Source organism: Astyanax mexicanus, unplaced genomic scaffold, assembly GCF_023375975.1.
Source record: "Astyanax mexicanus isolate ESR-SI-001 unplaced genomic scaffold, AstMex3_surface scaffold_31, whole genome shotgun sequence".
In the NCBI taxonomy this organism is placed as follows: Eukaryota; Metazoa; Chordata; class Actinopteri; order Characiformes; family Acestrorhamphidae; genus Astyanax; species Astyanax mexicanus.
In genome coordinates, this window is record NW_026040041.1 from 2159219 (window position 1) to 2180275 (window position 21057).

Genomic DNA, 21057 nt, shown 5'->3' on the forward strand with positions numbered 1-21057 from the left:
GAATTAGACCAGGTACGGAGTCAGTGCAGTCCACGAATCACGTAATCGAGAACCTGTGCAGTACTGTACATACAAGCAGCATCGGACACGAGTCCAATCAAGCAGCGGAGCGGGCACGGCCTGAGACAATAAACAACGCGGACAGCGAGTACAGTAAAGCATTAGAGCGGGCACGGCCCGAGACAATAAACAACGCGAACTGCGAGTACGGTAACGCATTAGAGCGGGCACGCCCGAGACAATAAACAACGCGAACTGCGAGTACGGTAACGCATTAGAGCGGGCACGCCCGAGACAATAAACAACGCGAACTGCGAGTACGGTAAAGCATTAGAGCGGGCACGCCCGAGACAATAAACAACGCGAACTGCGAGTACGGTAACGCATTAGAGCGGGCACGCCCGAGACAATAAACAACGCGAACTGCGAGTACGGTAAAGCATTAGAGCGGGCACGGCCCGAGACAATAAACAACGCGGACTGCGAGCCAGTAAAGCATTAGAGCGGGCACGGCCCGAGATAAACAACGTTGACTGCGAGTACAGTAAAGCATTAGAGCTGGCACGGCCCGAGATAATAAACCACGCGGACTGCGAGCCAGTAAAGCATTAGAGCGGGCACGGGAGATAACAAACTACGCGGACTGCGAGTACGGTAAAGCATCAGAGCTGGCACGGCCCGAGATAATAAACCACGCGGGCTGTGAGTACAGCAAAGCATTAGAGCGGGCACGGCCCGAGATAAACAACGCGGACAGCGAGTCATTAAAGCATTAGAGCGGGCACGGCCCGAGGTAAACAACGCGGACAGCGAGTCATTAAAGCATTAGAGCGGGCACGGCCCGAGATAATAGGCAGCGCAGAAAGCGAGACATTAAAGCAGTAAGTAGAGCAGGCACGGCCCGAGACAATAAGCAGCACGGAAGCGAGTACAGAAAAGCAATTGAACGGGTACGGTCCGAGATAAGAAGCAGCGCAATAGGCACTTGCGACGAGCAAAACAGCTGCATAACAATGCTTTATAACAAAAAACGTATTACAACCAATTATGAAATTTACAAAATAGCGCCACTTCGACAAAATAACTTAAAACAAATGAAACAGTCAATACAAATCACCCAATACGAAAAAATATTAAAGCAGCCCCATAACAAAAAAATGCCACAATACAAATATCAAATACAGTGCTTCTAAATTAATGTGTAAAATACGAAGGTATATAAAATGGAGAAAACGGCACCCATAATAGAGCCGGTTCCAATAGGTGACTTCGAAGAGTCGGCTCCTGAGCCGGATCGATCGCGAACGACACATCAATAACATTCAGCAACAGTAAAGCCCAAGACCGATAAACGAACCATAGGAGCGTCGCGAGAATGAGATCACAACGAACGAGGATTAACCAAGTACACTAAGTTTATTTATCATCGATCAAATTAGGTTTTGGTGCTGCATGAACGAAACACTTTGCAAGCAGTGCCTGAAGGGTCAGCTCCACAGAGGCGTGGGCGTGTGTGAGTGGACAGTAGGAAGGGAGCAGGCTATCAGCGCCACATTGCTGGTTCAATAAAAAACCCAAGTTAATTTCGAGCACTAAACGTAAGCAACACAAGCAGGCGTGCGAAGCGGCAGAAACGTAAAAAACGGAGGGCGGGCGCGGGGCTAAAACTATCGGGTGCCAGCAGGAGCGGGTTTAAAAACAGCCATCCAGCCCAGACTTCTTGAGCGAAGCGTACAAACTCAGCCACAGGCACCGGACAGAGCCGTGGAAAACGCAGAAACACCAAGCAACTATCCGAACACCGCCGAGAAAAGCCTCAGCACTAGACCAGAACGCCACAGAATCGACACTGAGCCGAAACAACCAGCACGATTCAGCACACGGCTGCGAGCCGAGACAAAGCATCGGAGCAGCAAGCCTCGAAGGCAAGCGCGACACGGTCACGTGATCCAGCAAAACAGGAACCCAGACCGCCAACAGCAAACACAGCGAGGATCCAACCAAAACGCCAGCGACAGAACAGAGAGCAATACAAACCAACATGGATCCTACGAGCAGGAAATCGAGCCAACTACGAACGAGCAGCCACGCAGACGGGCGAAAACGGCAAACTGAGAGCAGGCAATGACAAATGGCAGAAACACCATGAAGCCACGCGGCAACGACCGGCGCCCGAAAACGTATGTCAGCGTCTGCAAGCAGGGGAGAACAGGTATGAGGGAGGTCTTTTAAGGACAGGTGGGAGTTGGTGATTGGCTGAGAAAAGTGGCGTGATTTCGAGTTTCCCGCTAGAACCTACGCGGAGCTTTCAGTTCCGGATAACTGCTGCTCTTATAATAACATTTAAGAACATGGCAAAAAACTAATTTATGTAATTCACATAAAAATTAAGTTATTGTAAAAGAAAAGTGACGTCCTATTTAAAAAAGCAACAGAAGTCGTTTATTTGTAACATTTCTAACATATTTATGGTGATTTTTACTCCCTTTTTTTTAGATAGCTAGCTAGTTAGCTGTGGGACTCATGTACTGAATAAAGACAGAAAATATACTAACTGTTACCTAGTTAGCTGTTTGTTTAGCAAGCTCTTCCCTATTCCCTATTATTATTTTTTGCTTAAAGCTGCCAAGTATGTTGTTTAGTTTGCTAGCCCCTGTCTAAATAAATACATTTAGCTATATTGCATTTACTTCATGCCTCTCAGGCTGGTAACTAGCCCTAAATGCCCACCAGGCAGATAATCAGTGAATACAATAAATAAATAAAGTAGATGTATTACAGTTAATATCTAAATGGATACCAGGCTGATAATCAGTTGATACTCTCATTAAATAAAGATGTATTATAGTTCCTGTTTGTCTCATTAGCTACTAACTAATTTAACAGAAAAAGAGAATTTAAGGTGATATTAAACTTATAAAAAAATAAATACTGGTCATATATTTGTTGACAGTACATCTCAATGTTTGACTGAGGATATCTTGCCTATTGCCAACAGTAAAAAAAAACACTTTTCTAATGCATCTGTGATGAAGATTAATCATAATAGGAAATAAGGAAAATAAACGGTAAAATATTGTTCAGTAAATGGTCATCTTTTCTATTAATTATGTTTAAACTGACACATTTAACACTTTCTTTTATTTAAGGTTTTAAATTAAATATTTTAGTAAACATGGTTAAGGTTAGGATTTAGTATTTCTAGTTTTCATGAGCTTTTAACCAAGTAAAACAAACACGATTTGGAATATGTTACTTTACATGTAGTGTTTATTAAATGTGACTTTTTAAATTAAAGTATGATAGCTAGTTTCTCATGATATTCAGGTTTTCTGAGATGCACTAGTAATTCAGACAAACAAGTCCAATAAATAAGAGAATGTTTGTTGCTGTTGTTAGTTTTATGTAAATATAAAAGAAGTAAATAATGAATACAAAAAAGTTTAATACTATCATAATTTTGATCTTCCTTTTCTTATACAGGATATTGTCTCCCAGAAGAAAATAAATAATAAAAAATAAAAGGTAGGTAATGTTCCCAAAACGTTTAATTGTTTCCATGTATTAAATGCAATAACTTCTGAATTTTCATATTTTCTTCCTGCTTTTGTATTCCTTAGGGTTCATCCGTCCACACTACAAAAGCAGACTTAAAGTAAACCCCTGTTTCAGGTAATCTATGCTGTGTTTCTTTGGTTTATTTACATGTTCTGTATATATATTTTTAGTTTTTCTTTATGTAGCTTCTCTATATTCTGGCACACAGTCATACAGTCATCTGAAAAAGTTTGGGCACCCCTATTAATCTTAATCATTTTTAGTTGTAAATATTTGGGTGTTTGCAACAGCCATTTCAGTTTGATATATCTAATAACTGATGGACACAGTAATATTTCAGGATTGAAATGAGGTTTATTGTACAGAAAATGTGCAATATGCATTAAACCAAAATTTGACCGGTGCAAAAGTATGGGCACCCTTATCATTTTATTGATTTGAATACTCCTAACTACTTTTTACTGACTTACTGAAGCACAAAATTGGTTTGGTAACCTCATTGAGCTTTGAACTTCATAGCCAGGTGTATCCAATCATGAGAAAAGGTATTTAAGGTGGCCAATTGCAAGTTGTTCTCCTATTTGAATCTCCTCTGAAGAGTGGCACCATGGGCTCATCAAAACAACTCTCAAATGATCTAAAAACAAAGATTGTTCACCATAGTTGTTCAGGGGAAGGAGACAAAAAGTTGTCTGAGAGATTTAACCTGTCAGTTTCCACTGTGAGGAACATAGTAAGGAAATGGAAGAGCACAGGGACAGTTCTTGTTAAGCCCAGAAGTGGCAGGCCAAGAAAAATATCAGAAAGGCAGAGAAGAAGAATGGTGAGAACAGTCAAGGACAATCCACAGACCACCTCCAAAGAGCTGCAGCATCATCTTGCTGCAGATGGTGTCACTGTGCATCGGTCAACAATACAGCGCACTTTACACAAGGAGAAGCTGTATGGGAGAGTGATGTGAAAGAAGCCATTTCTGCAAGCACGCCACAAACAGAGTCGCCTATGCAAAAGCACAAAAACACACCTCAGGCGACTGTTTGTGGCGTGCTTTGAGAAATGGCTTCTTTTGCATTCAAAATTTTGGTTTAATGCATATTGCACATTTTCTGTTAGTACAATAAACCTCATTTCAATCCTGAAATATTACTGTGTCCATCAGTTATTAGATATATCAAACTGAAATGGCTGTTGCAAACACCCAAATATTAACTGAAAATGATTAATAGGGGTGCCCAAACTTTTTCATATGACTGTATATGGTCTTGTGTTCTTTTTATAAATAATAAAGCTGTTGAAAATAATATCCTCTGCAAAAAAAAATCCTCTTTTCTAATCCCATTATGATTACAAATGATCAGAACCAATGTCTGACTCTGAACATTAACATTATAGCTTGACCATCTCCCAGGTAAAATGAGCACATTTTAGATGAACATGATTTTTTTGTTAAAACATGCTACCCTTGTGTATATTTCAAGTCAAGTCAAGTCAAGTAGTTTTATTGTGAATGCTGCATATGTACAGGACATACAGAGAATTGAAATTACGTTCCTCTCCTTCCCAATTTTACAGCAAGTACAGATAATAGATATAATAAAGGAGAATGGGAGACACTATGTGTACAACAGCAGGGACACAAACGGACATACATGAGACAAAAACAAGGTGCAGTAGTGTGGGGGAGAAATAGATATATACAGTGCCTTGCAAAAGTATTCACCCTTGGATTATTTCCCTATTTTAAAAAAATATCCAAATCTCTGATGATCCCCCGGAGCACCATCAAATCCATCATCATCAAATGGAAAGAACATGGTACCACAACAAACCTGCCAAGAGAGGGCCGCCCACCAAAACTCTCAGCCCGGTCAAGGAGGGCATTAATCAGAGAGGCAGTACAGAGACCAAAGGTAACCCTGAAGGAGCTGCAGAGTTCCCAAGCAGAGACTGGAGTATCTGTTCATACGACCACAATAAGCCGTACACTCCATACGAGTTGGGCTTATGGAAGAGTGGCCAGAAAAAAAAAAACCTTTACTTACAGGCAAAAATAGGAAGGCTCATTTCGAGTTTGCAAAAAGGCATGTGGGAAACTCCCAAACTGTATGGAGGAAGGTACTGTGGTCAGATGAGACCAAAATTTAACTTTTTGGCCACCAAGGAAAACGCTATGTCTGGCGCAAACCCAACACATCTCATCACCCCAAGAACACCATCCCCACAGTGAAACATGGTGGTGGAAGCATCATGCTGTGGGGATGTTTTTCAGCAGCAGGGACTGGAAAACTGGTCCGAGTCAAGGGGAAGATGGATGGTGCTAAATACAGGGATATTCTTGAGCAAAACCTGTTTACGTCTGTCAGTGATATGAGACTAGGGCGGAGATTTACCTTCCCACAGGACAATGACCCAAAGCATACTGCTAAAGCAACACTTGAGTGGTTCAAGAGGAAACGTGTAAACATATTGGAATGGCCTAGTCAAAGCCCAGACCTTAATCCAATTGAGAATCTGTGGTCAGACTTGAAGATTGCTGTTCACCAACGGAAACCATCTAACTTGAAGGAGCTGGAGCAGTTTTGCCATAAGGAATGGGCAAAAATTCCAGTGGCAAGATGTGGCAAGCTCATAGAGACTTATCCAAAGAGACTTGCAGCTGTAATTGCTGCAAAAGGTGGCTCTACAAAGTACTGACTTATGGGGGTGAATAGTTATGCACACTGATGTTTTCAGTTATTTTGTCCTATTTGTTGTTTGCTTCACAATAAAAAAAAAAAAGTTAAATGTTGAAAGTTGTATGCATGGTCTGTAAATTAAATGATGCAGACCCTCAAATATTCCCTTTGAATTCCAGGTTGTGAGTTAACAAAAATGTGAAAAATGTAAAGGGGGTGAATACTTTCGCAAGGCACTGTAAATAGAAATAAAAAGAAATAGATATATAATATAAAAGAGTGGGAGACACTATATGTACAATACAGCAGAACACAATAGACTTACGTAGACAAAAGACAATAGTGCAATATTGATGGTGATTGAGATGGAATGACAGTATAAATAGTATATAACAGTAGTGCAAATACGGTATATGGTATATAGTTTAAGGCTGGTAAAGTGAATGGGTGCGTAAGTCCTTAAAGTTCACAGTTTAATTAAGTGGAATTAAAGTGCGTATTGACAGTGCAAGTATATCAGTAGTGCAGGTGTTGTGTAGTGCAAGTCCGTTTGGAAGGGACCAGTACTTTGTGTATTGTAGTGCAGAGTTCAGTACTGTATTGGTGGGGGGGTCAGGATGCTGAGTGAGTGTGTGCTGGGGGCAGGATTGGGATGGGGGGTAGAGCAGGAAGAGAGTTCAGCATCCTCACAGCCTGATGGATGGGGCTGTCTCGCAGTCTGCTGGTCCTTGCCCCGAGACTCCGCAGTCTCCTCCCTGATGGCAGCAGGCTGAAGAAGCTGTGTAGTGGGTGAGAGGGATCTCCTGCCAGACGGAGGGCTTTCCGTGTGAGGCGGGAGCTGTACAAGTCCTGAAGGGAGGGGAGAGAGGTGCCAACAATCTTCTCAGCTGCTCTCACGATGCGCTGGAGGGTCCTGCGGCAGGATGCTGTGCAGGCCCCGTACCACACGGTGAAACAGCTGGTCAGAATGCTCTCGATGGCCCCTCTGTAGAAGGTGGTCATGATGGGGGTGGGGGCTCCAGCTCTTCTCAGCTTGCGGAGAAAGTAGAGACGCTGATTTGCCTTCCTGGCCAGAGATGCTGAGTTGGTGCTCCAGGAGAGGTCCTCTGTGACGTCAACAAACAGCACTCTGACGTAGGTGTTCTTCTTGTCCAGGTGTGTGAGGGCTGAGTGGAGAACAGTGGAGATGGCATCATCGGTCAAGCGATTAGGGGTCCAGGGAGGGGGGGAGCGAAGACTTGATGTGATGCATGACTAGTCGTTCGAAGCACTTCATGAGGATGGGGGTGAGTGCAACTGGACGATAGTCATTGAAACAGGATGGCGATGCCTTCTTTGGGACAGGGATGATGGTGGTGGCTTTGAAGCATGTGGGAACCACCGCCTGACTCAGAGAGGTGTTATAGATGTCAGTATAAACCTCTGCGAGTTCCCAGGCACAGTCTGTCAGCATGCTGAATGCTCTCCTCACACTGTCTGGGGACAGCGTCAGCACCTGGTCACCAGGAGGAAGGATGGATTTCTGGGCGGGTGTGTTGTTGAGTGGCTCGAACCTTGCGAAGAACCCATTCAGGTCGTTCAGCAGAGATGTGTCGCTGTTGCAGGTCTGTGGATGTGGTTTATAGCCTGTGATAGACTGGATACCCTGCCACAGGTTCTGTGTGTCTCTGCTGTCACTGAAGCTTTGGGATATCTTCTTTGAGTACAGCCTCTTAGCTTTCCTGATCCCGCGGGACAGGTTGGCCCTGGCTGTCCTCAGGCCTGCCTGGTCTCCTGTTCTGAAGGCTGCATTTCTAGCCTTCAGGAGCTTGTGGACCTCTCCTGTCAGCCATGGTTTCTGATTCGCTCGAACAGTGACGGTTTTGAGGTCGGTTACATCATCAGTGCACTTGGAGATGTAGGCAGAGACAGTTTCTGTGTACTCCTGAATGTCTGTGGAGTTGTGGGTGTGGGTGGCAGCCTCTCTGAACATATTTTAAACCTAAAACTACCAGAAAAAGCACCATATTCTCATTTGCACTTGGCTGGATATTTGGAAAGCCTGAGTCAATATACCAGGATACAGCTAAGGGTTAATTGGGCTAATTATAATACTATTAATAATTATTTAAATACATATACATATAAATGAAAACTTAATAAACCTTAATAAAATTGGGTCCACGCATGTGCACAGGTGTTGAGAAGCACATTTCGGTGGGTAGTATGACTTTGACACAACTTGTCTTTTTCAAATAGAGAGGAGGGGTCAAGTTCTGGGCGAGGTTATGTGTAAACCAAAAGCACGGTAACGAATATGGATGGGTTTTATTATTCCTCATGTTTGGTCGAACTTCCGCTCTTTAGGCAGGACGATGTTGCCAGAACTGTCAAGGACCTATCGAGGACCAAACGAGCGAAACTCTATAAGGGATATAAGTTCTTTTTTGAGCAGTTTATTTTTGATTATGATTAAATGGATCCAGTTCTGTGGTTTTAGACCACGGTAAAGTTAGTTTTATTTTTGATATTCGACATTTCGGCAGTAATAACTGTTGAACGGAGAACGGTAGCCAGCAAATACTTCCATAATCAGGACCACAGACAGAGACATACCATTCATTTTACTGTTTGTTGAAATTTTCGCAACACCATTTTAGTGTTAATACCGAAAAACCTATTGCTTTCAGAATAAAATGTATGTACCGTATTTTTCGGACTATAAGGCGCACTTAAAAACTTTTAATTTTCACAAAAATTGACAGTGCGTCTTATAATACGGTGCGCCTTTTGTATGGATTTTACTCGTCAGGTTGTAAGGAGCAGTAAACACACACTCCGTGCAGCGTTATAGAGAGTTTCAGTGCTATACAGAGTCCAGAGCCGTGCAGCTCCGAGGCTGGAGCAGCAATAGCATTAGCTAGATGCTAACCGCTAAGCTAGCTAGCTTATTCACTGTTCAGAGATCAGTATTATCTAAATTTTACTCGTCAGGTTGTAAGGAGCAGTAAACACACTCCGTGCAGCGTTATACAGAGTTTCAGTGCTATACAGAGTCCAGAGCCGTGCAGCTCCGAGGCTGGAGCAGCAAATAGCATTAGCTAGCTTATTCACTGTTCAGAGATCAGTATTATCTAAATTTTACCCGTCAGGTGTAAGGAGCAGTAAACACACACTCCGTGCAGAGCCGTGCCGCTCCGAGGCTGGAGCAGCAATAGCATTAGCTAGATGCTAACCGCTTAGCTAGCTAGCTTTTTCACTGTTCAGAGATCAGTATTTTCTAAATTTAGCACTTTTAATACTGCTGGAGCAGTATTATTAGAGTTAGATGCTAATCGCTAAGCGTTCACCGTTCAGAGGTGAGTTATCGGCCTGTAAGTCTGTGCTGCTTTGCCTGGCTAGCATTAGCTAGATGCTAAGCGCTAACTCTCTCAGAGGTGAGTTTTATCAGCCTGTAATCTGCTTGTTTACCGTGTTAAAACAAGCTACGGGGGACGAATCGCTAGCTAATATCTCACTGTCTTACCAGAACACGCAGGATTACTCAGTGTAACGCTGTCGTTTAAGTTTGGGTTAACTTTACTAGTTTAGGTGACTAGCTAGCGTGCTAGCGGATAGCTATGCTAACGCTGGTGCAGCAAGCCTTAGTGGACATCTGGAAATCTAAGCTTACTGTAAATAAACTGAAGCACGTTACTCACCCAAATAAACAGTTTTCAGGAGAGGAATCTGTGTAGATTAATATCCAGCACTCGTTTGACTTTGAAAGAGCTAGATTTATATATACTGAGACGCTCCACCGGCAAGCGACCACCCCCGGTGGGGGAAGGGAAACATGGCGCCACCCCTGTTCACTTTGATATAGGCACCCTTTCTAGTGTCACTTAACGCGCCTTATAATGCGATGCGCCCTATGTATGGAAAAATAGCAGAAAATAGGCGTTCTTTGATAGTGCGTCTTATAATACGGTGCGCCTTATAGTCCGAAAAATACGGTACTTCTAGACCACTTCTACATCTGTACACACTCCAAATCACTGCAGTTCATAAAAATACCTATTAATGTTCCCGGAGAAAAATAGATGGATTTAAGAAATAAAAAACACCAGTAGCTCTATATCCTTAGAATTTATACACAGAATAATGGGGATGTTCATTTGAAACATGGGGACAATTGCACACATTAATATTATGTAAAACTCTATTATATATTATGATTTATATATTCACAAATTCCATAGCATTTCAGCAACTGTGTTTAACACAGCTAGGTGGCAGCAAACACACACACACCCTATTTAAAATTTGGAGACAGTGCCAATTCTATTGTATTTTATATATTTTTATATTTTAAACTGAATTACACAGAACAAACAAGTGTGTGATACAGCTGAGGGCAGCAAACATAACAATGTGCCACCTAGCACACTTGTTATTGTTCTGTGTAATTGGGTTTAAGTGCTATTAAATTTTAAAATATATATATAGCAGAACTGGCACTGAATCCAGTGGGCAGGTTTGGAAGCTACAACCCACACAGATTGCTGTGATGTACCTCACAGTTCAAGTAATAAAATACTAGCTGAAGCTCTGCTGACAAGAGCCGCCTTAAACTCAGCATGTTTCCTTAACATCTGATGATACATCCTGATCATGTTATGGTTATTACAGATAATAATCCTTAATGGTCATTTAAACAGTTAAAATATCTAAATTAATCATGGAAATCATGGAAATGGCAAACATCTTCTGAATTTTATAATAAACAATATAATAATATAATAGAAAATAATGCGTTTAATGAGGCAGCACTAAAAATGAGAATATTTTTATTTGGAATTTGGGAGAAATGTTGTTTGCAGTTTACAGAATAAAACAACAATGTTCATTTTACTCAAACATAAACCCCCGCCCGCTGCACCGTCGTAGGCGCTCGTTGCACGTTTTCTGCTGGGAAAGTCTGGCCGAACACATCTGGAAACACCTTAGTTAAGACACCAACATAGTTCAGACTTCTGTGGTACCAACAAAGTACGATGGTTTCGGGAAACGATGGTATTTCAGATGTTAGTTAGTTTAAGGATGCATCGTACCACGTTAGTTCAATGCTAGGCTCCGTCGTTGAGTAAAAATAAGTGATAGATAGACAGACAGACAGACAGACAGATAGATAGATAGATACTTTATTTGTCCCAAAGGAAATTTAGGCATCCAGCAGCAACACCACAATACAATAAGAAACAGATTCAAACATAAATGAAAACAGAAGAATAGAGAAAAAGAAAAAAAAACATATATATATATATATATATATATATATATATATATATATGGCTATAAAAACGTACTATACAAGGTAAAATATATATCTGTAAACAGAGCAGTGCAGAAGATGTTGCTAATGTTCATTAAATAATTAACAGAGCAAAGTTTTGACCTACTGATCTCCTTTTATTTATTTACTAACTTTAAACAGCTCGGGTTATAGTGGGCTGATCCAGGGCTGAGCGATATATCGTCAATACATATATATATTCGAAAACATATAAAAGAAATATTATATAAAATTGCAGCTGCTGCACAGACTACCATCTAAATTTGACTTATGTCCCAAAAAAATAAATGTGTAACGCGGGACCAGACGGGAGGCGGACGTAAAAGCGGGTAAGACAGACTTTTATGAATAATAAGTAAACAAACAAACAAACAAACAGGGGAATAACGAATAAATATATAACATAAACAAACAGGGAAAACAAACACAGAGCTAAGCTAAACAGATAAAAACAAAACAAGGTAAGGGAATATATACAAAGGATAAATACGTAAATATATACAAAATAAACAAAGAAACAAACTACGTGACTAGAAATATACAAGAAATAAAGGGAACTAGAAATATACAAGAAATAAATAGAGCGTAACGAAACCGTGAACAAACAATAGCAAACGTGGCGAGACAAACGACAGAGGAAGGTGCAAAGACCGACGGAGGACAAGGTGGCAGAGAAGGGCTATTTATAGTAACATAAAACACACTAGAATTGGAAACACCTGGGGAAGGGGCGGAGCTACAAATGAGAAACACATGGTGGAAATCTACTGACAGGAGACACAGAGAGGCACAGGTCACGTGGGGAAGACACACAGAGACACGAGACAGGGCTAAGACGTGACAAAATGTGTGATTTTATTGTGTTGCGTAATTTTTTTTCGTAGGAACATCGTAATTAAAGATGCAGCATGACGAAATTATTTCATTAAATTTGTGTATCAATATATCAGCAATACTTTATAGATATTTACTATTACAATAGACCATTTGATTTTATGTATATAAATTATTTATAAATTGTAAAGGTTTTATCACATCATATCATTTTGTACAAAATGATACAATTTTCTTGTAGAAATTATTCAGATTATTGGTGTCAATCTATTCATTTTTTATACACTTTCTTTTCTTCTCTTTTACTTTTAGACTAAGCTTTTAATAATAGGTATTTAAATGTAAAATAAAATAATTAGCATTAGATTGACAAGGTGTAATTTAATTAATGTATGTATATTTATATTTATTATTAATCATTTCAATCACTTAAAAATAAGTGTATTATTAACAACAATATTCTGTGATTAATATTAATAGTAAATGAATTCAGTGCTGGTATTTCTCTGTATTGTTTGGTAAAAGGACAGTAATAGTAGTGTAGTGAGTTAAATATGGTGAATTAGAGCCTTTTATTGCTGTTTTATAATATCTCAGGATTGTTTTTACGCTTTTTAAAATTATAATCAATTAATGTGCTGAGTAAAGGTCGGTTTCATAGACAGGGATTAAGCTTAGTTGTAGATTATATCTACTGTATTTTTTGGACTATAAGACGCACTTATAACTCTTTAATTTTAAAAATCGACAGTGCTAATTTTTAAAAATCTAGCAAAAAATGTTTTAGTACGACTTTTAGCACGGTAAGCTATAAAGCCTTATAGTCCGAAAAATATGGTATATTATATTTTAATAGAGATTTTCTATTTGTAAATGCTGTGTCCTTTAGGACTAGGCTTATTTCCTAAAACCATTCCTAAAAGTTTAACAGAGAGGAATATTTAATAGAAGAAATGAACAGTAGTCTAGCTCCATATTCCACACCTTTAAGAAAACATGCTATCAGTAATTTAGTATAAAGACAGAGTTTTTTCCCTCCTGAATTTAGCAGTAGTGATGCTGCTAATATGTGAACAGGTTCTATGAAAAAAAATGTAAATTACAGTTAGTAACGTGATTAATTTGCATAAAAAATATGGATGCAATAAACTTCCCAGATTAACCACGTGCATTAATCTGTTAATGTTGCTACACTAATTGAGATACAGTATTTAAGTTTTTATGATTTTAGTCATATCGCTCAGCCCTAGATCAAACACCCAAAAATCTCAGAAACAGTTTTTAGAATCAGAGTGCTAAATAAAAAAGCCCTTCAAACAGATTCAAACATACAGATACGTGTTTTTTAGAAGTGAGAAAAAACAGCAAAACCCATAGAAACAGTAGCAGGACACTCGGCCTGTCACCATAATTATGTTATTAACTTAAATTACTGAATTTACTGAATAATCGTACAATATATGGACATAAACTCAATAGTTTTTAATATGAATGAGCCAATTTTTTGTCTTTTCTAAATTTATTTAGCTTTTATTTAATTAGGGTGATTAAAATATTAATATATTTAAATTCCTGAATATTCCAATGTCTCCAATTATTATTTACTGTATTTATTAATTGCATTTTTGGCATAATTTGGTCATAAAATGCAATATTATTGTTTTATTTCGCTATTCTTTCTTGGACAGTATACTGTATGGTATAAACAGTAACAGTAATGGTGACAGACCTTCGTTCTACTACTCATCCTTTACTACTCGTCTGAAGACACTGGGAGCATCTTCAGAATCATCCCTGGATCAGAACAGGGTTACAGATCTGACTCCACCCCACAGAGGAGTTGAGTAAATGAAGCGCAGGAGCATCAGACTCTCAGAGTCTCACCTACTACTCAATGCTCCCGCACCTGGGGAAGGCCTGGCCCCGCCCACACTGCCTTACAGGAAGTGAGAGACAGGCCCACGCCCACCCTGAGAGAAATCAGTACAGGTGCTGATCTGCTCCGCCCATCCAGAACATCCCCGACCGGAGCAGCAGCACCTTCAGCATCACCTCACAGGACAAACATCACCAGCGTCCACAGCATCACGGAGAGAGTCACGTCCAGGACAGGACTGACCACACCCCCACTTCCTGCAGAGAGACAGAGAGAGAGAGTGTTACACCACTGACGACACTGTTACACCACTGACCTGTAAAACATTTCACTGTTACACCATTGACAACACTGTCACACCACTGACCTGTAAAACATTTCACTGTTACACCACTGACAACACTGTCACACCACTGACCTAAAGCACATTTCACACTGTTACACCACTGACGACACTGTTACACCACTGACCTAAAGCACATTTCACACTGTTACACCACTGACGACACTGTTACACCACTGACCTAAAACACATTTAACACTGTTACATCACTGACAACACTGACCTAAAACACATTTAACACTGTTACACCACTGACCTTAAACACATTTAACACTGTTACACCACTGACCTTAAACACATTTAATGTCACACCACTGACTTAAAACACATTTAACACTGTTACACCACTGACCTAAAGCACATTTAACACTGTTACACCACTGACAACACTGTTACACCACTGACCTAAAACACATTTAATATGTCACACCACTGACCTAAACACATTTAACACTGTTACACCACTGACCTAAAGCACATTTAACACTGTTACACCACTGACAACACTGTTACACCACTGACCTAAAACACATTTAATATGTTACACCACTGACCTAAAGCACATTTAACACTGTTACACCACTGACCTAAAGCACATTTAACACTGTTACACCACTGACCTAAAGCACATTTAACACTGTTACACAGCTGACCTAAAACACATTTAACACTGTCACACTACTGACCTAAAACACATTTAATATGTTACACCACTGACCTAAAGCACATTTACACTGTTACACCACTGACAACACTGTCACACCACTGACCTTAAGCACATTTAACACTGTTACACCACTGACCTAAAGCACATTTCACACTGTTACAGCACTGGCATAAACACATTTTACATTCTTACACCACTGACAACACTGTTACACCACTGATGACACTGTTACACCACTGACAACACTGTTACACCACTGACCTAAAACCCTTTTCACACTGTCACAACACTGACAATACTGTAACAACACTGTTACACCACTGACCTAAAACCCATTTCACACTGTCACACCACTGACAATACTGTAACAACACTGTTACACCACTGACAACACTGTTACACCACTGACCTAAAACCCATTTCACACTGTCACAACACTGACAATACTGTAACAACACTGTTACACCACTGACCTAAAACCCATTTCACACTGTCACACCACTGACAATACTGTAACAACACTGTTACACCACTGACAACACTGTTACACCACTGACCTAAAACCCATTTTACTGTTACACCACTGACAACACTTTTATACCACTGACCTGCGACACATTTCTCACATAACACCACCTAAAATATTGTTACACCACTAACAAAACTGTTACACCACTGACCTAAAATGCATTTTACATGCACACACACTGTCACACCACTCACCACACCATTACAAGCTGACAAAGTCTGCACTGTTTCTAACAGTAATTTTATTTTCTACTGTTGTTATTAGTGTTATAATGCATTCATAACTAACGTAATTGGAAATGTAACACAGAGTAAAGCTATTTAGAACGGATTGTTTGTTGGAATAAACCTTTATAAAAGTTAAAGTAGGTTTATATCAGCTGTCATTAAAGGGATATAGAGGTTTTATGTAGCCCCACAAACACTTCCATTCAGTAACATGTTATCTCATAATAATTACACCCTTACCCACAGAGAGCTGCTTTTCCTGCACCACTGTAGATTTGGTTGGAACAGGATCTGTGGGAATATAAATAAACAACTGATTGTAAATTTTAACTAAATCAGTAACAAATTCTACACTCAGTTCTGCTACAGTGGTGTAGTACATCACTGTACTAGTATATATATATATATATATATATCATCCATATCTTAATACTCTGAGACCTGCTACAGGTATCACAGTTAAAGGTTGTTATTAAGTGATTATATATTATTGTATATATATTATTATATATATTAAGTGAGCTGTACCGGTGACGGTGATTTTGACGGTGCTCAGGGCGAGACCGTCCGAGTCCACCACCCTGTATGTCCCGCTGTCTCCGGGCTGGACGCCCCTGATCACCAGGCTGTCCTCGTTCTCCTGCAGGCGAGAGTCCCGGTTCCTGGCTGTCCCTCGCTTCCAGAGCTCCGCCCACCCAGGCGTGATCACGCTCTCGAACACCAGCGTGTGAGCGTGGGCGGTGTACAGATCCAGAACCAGGTCTTTACCCGCCTCCACCCGCTGCTCCAGCTTATGATCTGCTCAGATACAACAATATATAAAAAACATATAACGCTTAAAAAAACAGCTGGAAGCATAGAATTAACATTCAGTAAACACACATTAAAACATTGCATACTGTTACACTGCTGACCTATTAAACCCTTTTATATGTTACACCACTGACCTATTAAGTATTCCAGTGTTACACTACTGACAACACTGTTACATCACTAACTTTTACATCTAACTTCTAACTTTTACAACACATAAAAAATTCAGATTGTTACACAACTGACCTATAATACATTCCACACTGTTACGCCACTGACCTATAAAGTATTCCACTTTTGCTCCACTGACCTATGATACATTCCACACTGTTAAACTGCTGACGTATAAAAAAGTTCCACACTATTACTCTAATAATTCATAAAATATTTCACATTGTTGCACCACTGACTTATTATGCATTATACACTGTTACATTGCTGACCTATAAAAACCTTTCATATTGTTACACCACTGACAACACTATTACATCACTAACTTCAACATGTAACTTCTAACTTTTACAACACTAAAAGCTCTAGAACAATACTGACCTATAATACATTCCACACTGTTACACCATTAAGTATTCCAGTGTTACACTACTGACAACACTGTTACATCACTAACTTTTACATCTAACTTCTAACTTTTACAACACATAAAAAAATCAGATTGTTACACAACTGACCTATAATACATTCCACACTGTTACGCCACTGACCTATAAAGTATTCCACTTTTGCTCCACTGACCTATAATACATTCCACACTGTTACACCACTGACCTAAAACACATTTTAGACTCTTACATCACTGACCAAAACACATTTCAGACATTACACCACTGACCTACAATGCTTTCCACACTGTTACACCACTGACCTATAAAGTATTCCAGTGTTACACTACTAAACTGTAATGCATTCCACAATGTTACACCACTGACTTAAAATGCATTCATCACTGTTACACCACTGACCTATAATACATTCCACACTGTTACACTACTGACCTATAATACATTTCACAGTGTTGCACCACTGACCTAAGACACATTCCACAATATTGCACCACTGATAAAATATAAAAATATGAAAAAATATTTCACATTGTTACACTACTGACCTATAAAATATTTCACATTGTTACACTACTGACCTATAAAATATTTCACATTATTACACTACTGACCTATAAAATATTTCACATTATTACACTACTGACCTATAAAATATTTCACATTATTACACTACTGACCTATAAAATATTTCACATTATTACACTACTGACCTATAAAATATTTCACATTATTACACTACTGACCTATAAAATATTTCACATTATTACACTACTGACCTATAAAATATTTCACATTGTTATACACATTTCAAACAGTTAAACAGCAGACCTATAAAATTGTTCACACTATTACTCTAATAATCTATTCATATGTTACACCACTGACAACACTATTACAGCACTAACTTCTAAAACTAACTTTTACAACACTGAAAGCTCTAGAAGTACACTGTCCTATAAAACATTCCACATTGTTACACCACTGACCTAAGACACATTTCAGACTGTTACACCACTGACCTAAGACACATTTCAGACTGTTACACCACTGACCTAAGACACATTTCAGACTGTTACACCACTGACCTAAGACACATTTCAGACATTACGATACTGACCTATAAAACCTTGCATTTGTTACACCACTGACCTAAAACAAACTCAGACATTACACCACTGATCTATAAAGTGTTTCAGACTATTACACTAATGATCTATAAAATATTTCAATGTTACACCACTGACTTATAGAACGTTTCATATTGTTACACCACTGACCCATAGCACATTTTAGACTGTAACCGGTCATTTACTGGTTACCTAAGGCCAGAACCGTTATTATAGTTGTTGTTTTAGTGAATTAGTCTATAGGACTCGTTAGTTCCGGTTCCTCACCGAACACCAGCAGCTGGACGCTCTGGAGGAAGATCCTCCGCTGCACCTGGTTCTCTCCCACCACCAGGTAACTCTCGTAGATCCCGGCGTCGCTGAACTGGACGTCCCTGAAGAAGAGCGAGCAGTTCCCCTCGTCCAGGATCTCCAGCGGGACGTCCACCCGGTTCCTGAAGGACTCGCCCTGAAATATCCGCTCCCCCATTCGCTCAAACACCGTGTGGGTCAGCGTCTCCCACTGGATATATGGAGACCGGGGCCTGTCCGATACCTGCGTCCCCCAGGTACACGGCAGCACAGCCTGCAGACCAACACCTGACCAGGTGTGGACCACCGAGGACAGAGGGGAGGAGCCTGCAGGAGGGAGGAGTCCGGTTAATAAAGGTTAACCAAATAAATCATCAAAACATTTAGATTAACTCAACTGAAAAGACTGCCGGCCCTAATATAGCCCAAAACTATAGGCAAGTAGTCTACCGTGCAGCTTGATTTAGAGCGTCTCAGTCTGTCTTTGCTATCGTAACCATGGGAAAAGTACACCTAATTGTGGTAAAAATGAGGTAAATATAATATAATAAACTACATTTCTATAGATGCTGGACTGAGGTGATTAAAGAGAGACTCACCCACACGGACCAGGAGGCAGAACCATGTGACTGTAACTGTACACGCCCTAAAAACACACAGTCAACATTATCAACACCATCAGCAGCAGCACAAATATACCCTTACTGACCAGCACAGCTCATTCAGTCCTGATTCTGCTTTAATCACTGCGCTAATTAACCCTTTCAGACCTGAAAATAAATTCAAAATCAATACATCTATTTTAAAATATCATTTTTTAAGTTAATTGAAGTGTAATTATTATTTTTAGCTTTGTTATTTTGTTAGCTTTATGATTGGCTGATAAATGTCTATAGATTTGAATAATACTAATAATAATACTAATAATAATAAAAATAAAATAATAATAATAAATTAATAAAATAATAATAATAATAATAATAATAATAATAATAATAATAATAATAATATATTTTATTTGCAGTGGGTGGGGTTATGCTGCTGTTTGATTGGCTGATAAATGTCTATAGATTTGAATAATAATAATAATTATAATAATAATAATAATATATTTTATTTTCAGTGGGCGGGGCTATGCTGCTGTTTGATTGGCTGATAACTGTGTATAGATTTGAATAATAATACAAAAATAATATTAATAATAATAATAATAATAATACATTTCATTTGTAATTAAATTTACATTTGAAACTAATCTCAAAGTGCAGATTGTTATTTTTCCTATGCGGTGGGTGGAGCTAAACTGCTGTTGAATTAATAATAATAATACATTTGATTTGTAATTTAATTTACATATAAAACTAATCTCTAAGTGCATTTTCCTATGCAGTGGGTGGAGCTAAGATGCTGTTAATTCTAATGCTGCAAATGCTAAAGATAATAATCGGATGTGTAAAATAAAAGTTTAGTTAATATTTAATAGTTATTTGAGGCAACATTAAACTATTCAGTAATGTTATTATATAAGCTGTTAATGCAGTGCAGGTGTGTCAGTATAAGATTAGGATTAATAATTAATCAGCAGGTATTATTAGAGGTATTATTATCAGATCTTCTTCTCTCACTGGATTTCAGTAGCAGGTGAGTTCACTGAAACTCCCCTGACCACAGAGTATTTCCCCTTACTCCACAAAAACACCCAGAATTAGTCACATCATCTGGATTACAATCGATTACTTACATAAATCTATTAATAAAAAATATTCTTATTCTTATTATTCTTATTCTTATTCTTATTATTATTATTATTATTTTATGCTTTGTTCATGTTTCACTCTGTTATCATAGTTTATATTTTGTGTTGTGTTGTTACTATCATACAAAATCTTCCTTTTTGCTCTATTTTATTTTTTTTGTCTATTGGTATTAATATATAGTATCCGAATTTCATGATTTAATTTATCTTTTATTTACTTGTGTTCACTTTGAGTTATGTAATATATTTTTAAACAGGGTCCTACTTAATAATAATAATAATAATAATAATAATAATAATAATAATAATAATAATAATAATAATAATAATAATAATAATATATCTATTCATCCATCCATCCATCTATCTATTGGTCGGTAGGAGTGGAAAGTGCTGAGAGTGTGCAAATTCTGACGCTGTATCTGTTCAGGTTTCATGGTAAGAGTTTAAATTAATCATCACCCTG

The 21057-nt window shown here is 38.9% G+C and overlaps 1 protein-coding gene across 3 annotated transcripts in view; it reads right to left on the bottom strand.

Moving 5' to 3' along the window:
* Positions 1–21057, bottom strand: part of LOC125788953 (uncharacterized) — a 33722-nt gene that overhangs the window by 10824 nt on the left and 1841 nt on the right. The window contains exons 2-6 of one of the 3 annotated variants that reach the window (XM_049472921.1): positions 19435–19481; positions 18812–19162; positions 16552–16821; positions 16264–16314; positions 13108–14514 (exon numbers count right to left, since the gene is read on the bottom strand). In XM_049472921.1, the coding sequence (XP_049328878.1) occupies positions 14435–14514; positions 16264–16314; positions 16552–16821; positions 18812–19162; positions 19435–19481 (799 nt within the window). In that variant the 3' untranslated portion in view covers positions 13108–14434. Of the gene's footprint in view, positions 1–13107; positions 14515–16263; positions 16315–16551; positions 16822–18811; positions 19163–19434; positions 19482–21057 lie in introns of those variants that run through there. The other 2 variants (XM_049472920.1, XM_049472922.1) reach the window with 2 other exon arrangements.